The following is an 11,130-nucleotide window of genomic DNA, read 5'->3' as shown; positions in this document are numbered from 1 at the left end:
ATCTCGTTCAAGAGTATTAACATCAATTTCAACTCTTTGAGATTTGAAAGGGGGTTGTCCACTATGATTTAACACATCAACATTGGAAGGAGAATGTCCTTTACTGGTTGATGTTTGTTCGTTTGGTTTAAAGAACGAAAACATAGTTTTTCCTCTCTTGTTTCCTTGATTTTCCATTATAATTTATAACCTATTCAAGTAAAAAGGATTAGGGAAGTCAGGTGCAAGATGAAAAGATACTAATGCTATAATAGAATATTCATAAAATACAAAATATACAAGGATAAACGAGTAATGCAAACTACTGGGAGATTAGAAAAACTTAACTTTGAAACAACCAGTAAATTATTAGTACTAGACTATTAGTGTGTTAGCATGCATTCATTTCTAGGGTACAGTCTACTATTTACTCCACTAATAATCTACTATAATGAATATGAAACATTGAATTCAAAATGAAAAGTCATGGCTTGTAAATTCTTACCTGATGATTTTATACTCTTGTGGCTCTCTGTATAGATTATTCTTCAAAATTCAAGCTAAAATTGTATATTGTTGAGAAGAAAACTAGCTAAAATTCCAAGTTATTTAGAAGACATATGAATCAATTAATTATTTATATTTAAATAGATTTACTATAAAATATAACTAATTAATTAGTATTGAAAGAAAAATTGGGTGGCTAAAATAAAGTGGCGGCTAATAGCTATTAATTATTTTGCATTAGAAAGAAAAGTGGAATACTAGGTTTGTTATAAAAGATGCGTAAAGTGGAATATAAATTTGTTGTAACAGATAGGGAAAGTGGAATAAGATTTACTATGTAAAAATTAAAAAAAAAATGAATCATTAATTTTTATTTAACCTGGGCTACAGCCCTCCTTGTAAAAGGCTCCGCCCCTGTCTGTGTGCCAAACCCAACTTCAACCATGGCACTCGTCTTGCTGCTGCTCAGAAAATATGGGCATCTCAAGCTAAAACAACAGAAGAAGACAATAAGATCAGCATTGGACCCCGTGGAGGCAAGGAAGCGGGGCAGGATGAAAAAGAGACCGGGGTAGTATATTATGGTCCGATCTCATCCACTGTCAAGAAAGTAAAATTGCTCTCTCTTTCAACCTGCTGCCTGTCCGTATCCTTGGGTCCTGTCATAACTTTTATGACATCTCAAGATTCAAATGTCATCCTGAAGGGGGCAGTTGCTTCTTCTGTCATATTCTTTAGTGCTTCGACCACTGCTGCTCTACACTGGTTTGTTAGCCCTTACATCCACAAGCTTAGATGGCAGCCTGGCTCAGACAGTTTTCAAGTGGAGATGATGTCCTGGTTGGGAATCTCCATTCCAAAGACTATCAAATTCGCTGATATCCAGCCTCCAGAGACCAACAGGCCTTTCGTGACATTTAAGGCCAACGGAAATTTCTACTTTGTTGATGCTGAGCACTGTCATAACAAGGCATTCTTGAATAGACTGATCCCAAAAAAATATGCTCATGAGTCCGCTTTCAAAAATCTGTGATAGGAAAATATGGTGATGACTGGCCTGCAAGGTTTCCTTGAGAACAGTAGGACCTGATTTTACTTGATGGTCTGCGATAAGCTCTGGCCTAGTTTTGAGCCAATGGGCATTTTTTGTCGTAGTCCTACTTTGCGAGACAAGTTTTCTCAGACAAGATAAATAACCGATATTTGATGTTTATATTTTAATGTTACGAATACGTCTATTATGCTTGAAAGTTTTACCTTTTTATTTTTTTGGGCAATGCAAGCGGCCAGAAGTCCCAAAACAAACCGACTACCCATGCAATTACGTGGAGTGCAGCCTATAGATGTCCCTACTGCATACCAGTAGGAGGTTCTGCATTTTGTTTTCCAGCCATTCAGCACATGCATTGGCTTCAAACACATGTTAGAACTGTAATTTGCCATGCTCTCCTCAACAGGGTTCTTCTCTGGTTGAGCTTAACTTCCAGCGTTTTTCATCGACCAGTGTTAGTAAGTGAATTGTTACTTTGGTCTCTTGAGGCCGCCTGCCAAGCCATCTTTCAATCCCAGCTTAGCACCCCAAAATTCATCTCTTTCTGTTACTGATGAGCAAGCACCAGCATGAAAAGCAAGCCCAAGAGGCCCACACTTTAAAGGCTCTTACTCATTAGCAAGGATTTCTATCTGAGCTGCGTGCCACAAAAATGTATCAACACCTTCAGGCACTCTCCACTACCAAACACATTCCCAAATGGCCATCCATCTCATTCCTGTTGTCATTTAAGATAGCTTCATACAGTCTTGACACAATTTTCCGTCATCACAACAGTTTATCCAAGCCCAAGTTTGAATCAGGACGACAGATCGCAGAGATTTTCATATGGGTGCTTTCACGAAGACCATCACTGACCAGTTACCAGTCCCAATTGCCTCCGCTGTCAACTTGACAGTCTATAAATAAGATTTGAGGGAGGGAGCGGCAGAAATCTCGCTAGAATCCAGTGCAGCCAGATGACTCTCCTACACCCAATCCAAGTATCTTCCCCAAGGCGAATCGATAGGATTTGCCTATTTTAACAACAAAGAAGGTGATAAATACGCTGCAAAAACGCAATTAGATGGCATTTTCGAAGCTTAATAACATTGCAGGCAAGTGGTCACCGCAGCCAGTGTGGAGCCCGAAAATTTTAAACGAGAAAACAAATTATAAATATTTGATATTATATATTATATAAATATATATTATATATAGAGAAATTAATTTAAAATACATGTATTAACTCATGTCAAATAAAATTATTTTAAAATTATTTTTAAAATAAAAAACTTATATTATAATTATTATTTTTCAAGTTTTTATATTTTAAAATTACTTAATAATAACTTTATTATTAATTTTATTAAAGATATTCTTTCTCAATATATACAATAAAATTTTTATTCATCTATTTTTAAATTTTTTAGGGACTAGTAAAATTATTGACATCAATTCTTTGTTAATTTATTATTTTATATAAGTGGTTAAATATAAATATAAAAATATATTTTTTTATTTTTTTATTGTATCTCTAATTTTTTTAGTTGTTCAATACTTCATTTTTAATTACTAATACATTAATTACCATTATTTTTCATATGAAATTCATAACAAAATACATATAATTAATTTATCAAAATACAATTAAATTCATATTAATGTGCATATAATATTATACACATATATTAATTTAACAAATCCATAAATTATTATATTATTAAGGAATAAAATCAAAATTAAATAATAAAATAAATATAAAAAATAAAGGAAATTTACTTAAAATATTAAGTATAAAGTATAAAAGGTTACTTAACTAATTAATAATTTAGAATTTTAAAAAAAATTGTAGAAGAAAGAGAGGTATAAACAATAAAGAAAAAAAACTTGTTAAACTATTATCTTAAAATTTTAATATAAAAAATATTTAAAAATAAAAATGGATTAAAGGGACAATTGTGGCTTTGTCACCGCAGCAATTGCAATAAAATGACAACAACTAATCACTAGCTTGATTCCATTTAATCCATTTACACATTTGAAACCGAATAATTGAAAACTCGAAAATAAATAAACGCAAATTTAGTAGATCAGATTCCAGAGAACAAGAGAGAAGGCAAAGTGTGTCGAAGGCCTTAAGGATAATATAATAAGTTTTTGTATTTAATATTAAATATTAAAACAAAGGTTTTTATTGAATGTAATTGCTTGAGATTTGTAAAAATTTTACCCATGGATATGAATTTATAAGGGGAATGATTCTAAACGCGCCGTCAGTATAGAGAGATAATTAAGCGAACAGAAATCTAAGTTGACAAGCAAAATTAGCAAGTACAATAAAAAAGAGTTGTGACAAGATTTGAAAGTTCTGACCAGTTGTAAAAAAAAAAAAAAAAAAAAGAGGATAAAATTCTCAACCCGAGAGACATAACAAAGACACAAAAATAGACTCTAGATCAAAACCACACGCCACCGCCGATCAAGAACCCAGTTCTGTGAACGACAGCCACGCAATGACGATGATGACTTAAGACTATAGTTCTCGTACCGAACACCTGGACAACCAATGAATAGACTAGTGAAAAGAACCCACTCTTGATTTATATTATAGCATCTAGTTGCATCATCCAGCACAGTTCACTTGCCACCCTTCTTGGCAGCAGATTTGGTCACCTTAGCACTAGAAGCATCCTTCTTCTCCACGCTCTTGATCACTCCCACAGCAACAGTCTGGCGCATGTCCCTCACAGCAAAACGACCAAGTGGGGGGTACTCTGAGAAAGTCTCCACCACCATGGGCTTCGTGGGAATCATCTTAATCATACCAGCATCACCGTTCTTCAGAAATTTAGGTTCCTTCTCCAACTCCTTTCCGGATCGCCTGTCGATCTTGGTGAGGATCTCAGCAAATTTGACAGCAATGTGACTGGTGTGGCAGTCAAGAACAGGGGCATAACCATTTCCAATCTGCCCGGGATGGTTCATGATGATCACCTGGGAGGTGAAGTTTGCAGCCTCCTTGGCAGGATCATCCTTCGAGTTTGAGGCAACAAAACCACGCTTCAGATCCTTCACCGCAACATTCTTAACGTTGAATCCAACATTGTCACCAGGAAGAGCCTCCTGGAGTGCTTCGTGGTGCATCTCAACAGACTTAACTTCAGTAGTTAGTCCAGTTGGCCCGAAAGTGACAACCGTACCAGGCTTGATGACACCAGTTTCCACACGGCCCACAGGGACCGTTCCGATACCACCGATCTTGTACACGTCCTGGAGGGGGAGACGGAGGGGCTTGTCTGAGGGCCTCTTGGGGTCTGGCCATCCTTCGAGATACCAGCTTCGAAACCACCAGTGGTGGAATCAATGATAAGCACGGCACAGTCAGCCTGGGAAGTCCCAGTAATCATGTTCTTGATAAAGTCGCGATGTCCAGGGGCATCAATGACAGTGCAGTAGTACTTGGTGGTCTCAAACTTCCACAATGCAATATCAATGGTAATTCCGCGCTCGCGCTCAGCCTTAAGCTTGTCGAGCACCCAGGCATACTTGAATGACCTCTTGTTCATCTCAGCAGCTTCCTTCTCGAACCTCTCGATGACACGCTTGTCAATACCTCCAAGCTTGTAGATCAAGTGTCCAGTGGTGGTTGACTTGCCAGAGTCGACATGGCCAATGACCACGATGTTGATGTGCGACTTCTCTTTGCCCATACTTAAGTAATAGAGTTGAGCTGTCATACATAAAGGTTACAAGAGTTAAGAACAAAACAATGGGACACCGAAACCACATAGAGAAAGTAAGCTCAAATATGCAACTGGGTCTAATTGTAAAATACAGAATAATAACAAATTCTCTAGGGGTATGATGCAAGTACTCGGACCACAAATCAATCGAAAAAACAATGTTTAAGCCAACTTCAAATATATCTTAATATTTAAAATACTGAAACCCAAAATAAAATAAAAAAACTTTCTATTTAGCAGCAGAATATCATTTTGAAGATGCACATTTGTATAGCAATTTAAGATTATTAATCAGTTAAGCAGCAAATTATAAGTTTATTTTAGTGACAGTGCTTAAACTAATTGAAGAGAATCACAGAATCAATACAGGAATCCTTTTAGATATATCAAAACCAACACAGAAAAAACTAGATCTAAATAAAAATCAACGACGATGTATGCCAGTAACATTCACTGAGAAAACCGTAAATAATCCAAAGAAAACAAGAAAGGCACGTTCTAAAATTGAAGGCTGATAAAACTGATTCAAAACACAGATGCTTAACAGAGAAAAAAGAAACAACATTTTCTTGTTTATTATGATAAGAGGAGCTAATCAATAAGGACATGTGAGAGAACAGGAGAACATCAAGAATCGAACCTGAAGAGAGGCGCTAAAACCCTAGCCGCGAGAGAGGAGAAGCAGGCTAATACAAGAACAGGCAGTGAGCGAGAGAGAGGGAGGCTGGCAGGGTTTGCATACATATTTAAATCACCCTGGTGATATTTCTGTTTCCTACAATGACCTCGTTGTGAAATATAAACACCGTCATGTCCTCGCATGCATTGGTAATTTGGCAAAATATCGAGAACGCTTTTAACTAGCCTTCCCATCTTTGGAATTGGAAATAAAACAAAATAATAATTGATAATATTGTATTGAAGATGCCGTGTTCTTTTGGTTTGCTGATTTTATTTTAATAGTAATAATAAAGAGAATAAACTAAAAAAAAGTAGGATGCTCGTAGAGAAATATGTTTTTATGTTTTTTTAAAGTGTTTTTTATTTAAAAATATATTAAAATATTTTTTTAAATTTTAATAAAATATTTTTAATATTAGAACATCAAAACGATATAGATAAAAAACAATTTTAAACAAAAAATTAAATTTTATTAAAATTTGAATGAAATCACAATTTTAAAAGATGTCTAAATACATAAAGAAGTAAAACAAATCTTAATTATAATTTCCTTTTCTTATATAAAATGGGTCACTTCAAAGACAAATGTGTTTTTATATTTTTTTTAAAGTGTTTTATATTAAAAAAATATATTAAAACAATTTTTTTTAGTTTTTTAAAAATATTTTTGACATTAAAATATCAAAATGATATTAAAATATAAAAGAATAATTTTAAACAAAAAATTAAATTTTATTAAAATTTTAGTAGAATCACAATTTTAAAAGGTGTGTGAATACATGAGGAAGTAAAACAAATCTTAATTATAATTTTCTTTTCTTATATAAAATGGATTACTTCAGAGAGAAATGTGTTTTTATATCTTTTTAAAATATTTATTATTTAAAAATATATTAAAATAATTTTTTAAATTTTTAAAAAATATTTTTGATATTGTAACACTAAAATGATCTAAAAATATAAAAAAAAATCGTAACATTAAAATGATCTAAAAATATAAAAAAAAATTAAAAAAAAATAGATTTTATTGAAATTTAAGTAGAATCACAGCTCAAAAAAGTATCTGAATACAAAGTAAAGCAAAGCTTAGTTATAATTTCCTTCTCTTATATAAAACGGGCCACTTCAAAGAGAGAGAAATAAAAACACATAAATGGCGAATTTGTCTATATTTAGTGGCATCGAATAAAGTTGCTTGAGCAAAAACATATATATCGGAAAAGGTTAAGTTTTGATGATTTAATCAGGGTTTTTTTTAGGAGAAACAAATAAATCAATTACAATGTCTTATATTCTATATATGAGGTTATAATAAGATAGGATAGGATGAAATAAATAGTTAATAAATCTATACACAACAATGAGTAATTGTCCTAGACAGTAAAGGTACAGGATTCAACTCTAATGCTGCACTTGTGGTTTTGAAAACTGTTTAGTTGCATGTCAAGTCCCTGCTCTCAGGCTTAGGAGCATTATAAGTAAATATTATCCTGGTCTCGTGCAGGAACGAAGCTGTCATTTAGTTACTGTTCTATAACAAAAAAAGATTGAGAAAATGAAGATAAAATAAAAATAAAATTGTGTTTATAATGATATGTAAGATAAAATAATTATTTTTTATCATATTTGATTATAGTGAATAATACATAAAAAATTTATTTTACATTAACTTTAGAGGTTGATCCGAAACCTAATCTGGTTCGAGTTTAAAAAAATAAATAAATAATTGATTCAATCTGACCTGATCAAAAATTTAAGTTAATTTAGAATAAAACATGGATCAAAACCCGTTGACTTTTTTGGATTTGTTTTTGTTAAAAGTTGGCTGATTCGATTTTTTTTTAAAATTTAAGTTAATTTAGAATAAAACATGGATCAAAACCCGTTGACTTTTTTGGATTTTTTTTTGTTAAGACTTGGCTGATTCGATTTTTTTTTGAAATTTAAGTTAATTTATAATAAAATATGGATCAAAACCCCCATTGACTTTTTTTTTGGATTTTTTTTTGTTAAAACAGGGTTGTTTTGATTTTTTTTTGAAAAAAAATTGAATCAGCCAAGTTGACTCTCCCACCCGTGACCCAAACCTAGTCTCAGGTCAACTCCGTATTGAAGGTTGTTTTGATTTTTAAAAAAAAAAAATTAAATCAGCCAAGTTGACTCTCCCACCTGTGATCCAAAACCTAGTCTCAGGTCAACTCCGTATTGGGTTTTAAAAATACAATAATAACTACTTTTATATATATATCGACTCATGTTAACCCTCCTAACAACCCGATTGACTCCTAAATCAAGTTTTTTTAACTATAATAATAACAATTTGTATTCTTATATTAACTCAAGTCAACACGGGTTGACCCTCCTGATCCTGACCTAAGTTTTGCCTCAGTTTGTCCCCTAGATCAAGTTTTTAAGCTACAATAATAACTAATTTCATTTTATATTGATTCCGTTCAACTCAGGTTTACCCTCTCAACATGTGATCCAGACCTTACTCCAAGTCGACCTCTAATTTGAGTTTAAAAATTGTGATAATAGTTATTTTTATTTTTACATTGACCTGGATTAACAATTAACTCCATTTTGGATATTGTTCGGAGGAGGCCTTTAAATTGAGTTTTAAAACTATAATAATAATTATTTTTATTTTTATTTTTATGTTGATCCGGGTCAACTCAGCTTGTAACTCGAATCTCTTTTAATGACTCAGATTTTATTTTAATCTAACTCGCAAGTTAGATTTTAAAACTATAATGATAATTATTTTTATTTTTATATATTCTAATTGAACAAATCTAGAGTCAAAAAATTTTTCAAATAAAATTTTAAGAATAAAAAATAAAAAATATTTTATCTTGAGATATGTTATTCTTGTATCTCATATCTTTAAAAAAATATAAATTTACTTTAAAATTATTTTAAAAATATATTTATTTTTATCTTTATCTTTTTAACTAAATATATTCTTATTATCTCTGTATTTTCATCCTCAAATTAGAGTTAAAAAGTTGCATTCAAGATAAAAGTGTTTTGCTGTTCTGAAGCATGAAACTCAACCACTTCTAGAATCCGATGCTGCCCGACGCTTAAGGGAATAAATACCGGATTCCTAACATCCCATGTCCGAGAATCATAAAGAAATATTCAAGGTAGCTTTTGTAATTTAATTTATTTTTTAAGATACTATTTAAACTGTTTTTCTATTTAAAAAAAATATTAAATTGATTTTTTAAAAAACATATTAATGTAAAAAATAAAATTTTAATATATTTTTATTTTAAAAAAACTACATCAAATCATCAAACTTACATCAAATAAATCATCAATCAACTTATATGCAATAATTTATTTTTTTCATACAGACAACAGCAACAAAATCCAACTTGATGTTACATTTGTAAATTTAAAAGCTATTTAATTTTGCTCTATTTCTCCCCTCAAAGTTTGGTGCACTACACAGATGAAATCTATAACTATCCAATATATATAACAAGATGAACTAAACTTCAATACAGGACGAACACTTCTTGGTATTTCGAAAAGATAACACATGCATCAAGTGAGTGTACATCTATTCCACTTCGATTTGAAAGAATACTAATGTTTTTTTTTTTTGTTTTTAATAAGATAGTATTTATGACAACTTGGATTCTATATGGAATATTCTACCGGCCATCATGGACTCATATAAAATAGGGTTGGTTTAAGTGGAAGTGGAAGATTTTTTTTTTTCATCGAGCAATTATTCTCAAAACATGTTTGGAAGTGTGGTTATAATTATTTTTTAAAATATTTTTTAATTAAAAAAATATATTAAAAATTTTTAAAAATTATTTTTAAAATTAATATATTAAAATATTTTAAAAATACTTTCCAAACACAACGTAAAATTTTACCTGCAAGCCAATCTGTCTTTTTCATATAATCATGGAGTTTCTTTTTGCATTTCACACAATATCTTGTGAATTTATTTAAAAAAAAATCAAAGAAAAAAATTCAACGCAACTAATAGTTATGGTTTACTAACCCCTTTTATTTTATAATATATTTTAAAATATATTTTATTTGAAAAAACATTAGATTAATATTTTTATATTCATTATTGATGATTTTAACTTATTGGTATCAAATATAAAAAAAATCTAAATAATAATTATTTTAATATATTTTTAAATAAAAAATATTTTTAAAAAAATTACCTTGCATTATTACAATGCTGGACTCGCAAAATCATGTTAAAACGCCTGTAATAATAATCTTATTACTGAGCGCTGATTAATAATCAATACAACTATATGCATAAATAATTCAATATCTTTTACATGTTCGGAGATGATGAATAAAGTCTGCTAAAAAACAATTAAGTGTACAGTGTTTTAACCATATATTTATTATTATAAAATAACTAATGTTATGTATTTAAAAGATAAAATTGCATCGAACGCCTGTATATATTCACATCATGCAACACTAAGCACTTTCTTTATCTGAAAATTATAATTTCATTAACATCTCAAAGAATATAAAGATATTTTTTAACAATAAAATCAGCGACTCACCTCCATATATTCCATAAAATCTTAAAAAAAAAGATTAATCATTTTAATATATTTTTAAACAAAACAAATACTTGAAAAAATAACCGAGAATAACAAAATAGCTTATAGTCTAACCTTATATCCAGTCGACGAAGATTCCCAGTTCAATCCATACAATAGCTTCTTCTATAACCACAACTCCTTCACCCAAGCAGCATTTACACTGCGGTAAACTGCCCCTCACTCAGGGGCTCTCTGCTGGGTGCTTGACTCACATTATTAGCAGCAGAGCCTGCAAATGCTCGCGGGCAAGTGTCTGGGATCTTGTCATTGCGCGTTCGTGCTTGGAAAACAATGGAATTAGGGCAGTGTTTGGGGCCCCAGCCACCCCCCCTCGTGAGCATATTGTTCTCAGATTGTATAAAAATATTTATCAAAATGATAGATTCAAAAATGATTTTATATATATATATATATAATGACAGTTTGATGGCAATTGACTGTAGAGATATATTGAAGATTAAACTTAAATTATAAGTACAAATTAAACTAATGATATCCAATCGGAGGATAACTGGATGTTGCCGAATTTTAATACCTAGAATTTTGGTACATGATCAGATACTTGCAGTACCTTCATGAGTGGATG

General features: G+C 31.1%; 2 protein-coding genes and 1 long non-coding RNA gene across 4 annotated transcripts in view; 2 read left to right on the top strand and 1 right to left on the bottom strand.

Annotated features, from left to right (window-relative positions):
- The window catches only part of LOC105130804 (uncharacterized), a 10,428-nt gene extending 8,692 nt beyond the window's left edge, over positions 1 to 1,736 (top strand). For both annotated transcript variants that reach the window (XM_011033483.1, XM_011033482.1), the window contains one exon: positions 903 to 1,736. In XM_011033483.1, the coding sequence (XP_011031785.1) occupies positions 903 to 1,519 (617 nt within the window). In that variant the 3' untranslated portion in view covers positions 1,520 to 1,736. The remainder of the gene's footprint in view (positions 1 to 902) is intronic.
- Positions 1 to 7,155, top strand: part of LOC105130806 (uncharacterized) — an 18,004-nt gene extending 10,849 nt beyond the window's left edge. The window contains exon 3 of the long non-coding RNA XR_843320.1: positions 7,144 to 7,155. This is a non-coding gene — a long non-coding RNA (uncharacterized LOC105130806). The remainder of the gene's footprint in view (positions 1 to 7,143) is intronic.
- Positions 3,882 to 5,988, bottom strand: LOC105130805 (elongation factor 1-alpha-like). The gene is made up of 3 exons (XM_011033484.1): positions 5,903 to 5,988; positions 4,924 to 5,249; positions 3,882 to 4,873 (listed from the first exon to the last, which is right to left on the bottom strand). The coding sequence occupies exons 2-3, from the start codon at positions 5,227 to 5,229 to the stop codon at positions 4,157 to 4,159; spliced, it is 1,023 nt and encodes a 340-aa protein (XP_011031786.1). The 5' UTR covers positions 5,230 to 5,249; positions 5,903 to 5,988; the 3' UTR covers positions 3,882 to 4,156.
- Positions 7,156 to 11,130: the final 3,975 nt, after the last annotated feature.

Source organism: Populus euphratica, unplaced genomic scaffold, assembly GCF_000495115.2.
Source record: "Populus euphratica unplaced genomic scaffold, PopEup_1.0 scaffold29.1, whole genome shotgun sequence".
Taxonomy (NCBI): Eukaryota; Viridiplantae; Streptophyta; class Magnoliopsida; order Malpighiales; family Salicaceae; genus Populus; species Populus euphratica.
The sequence above is the reverse complement of the archived record's forward strand: the minus strand, read 5'-3'. Positions and strand labels throughout refer to the sequence as shown.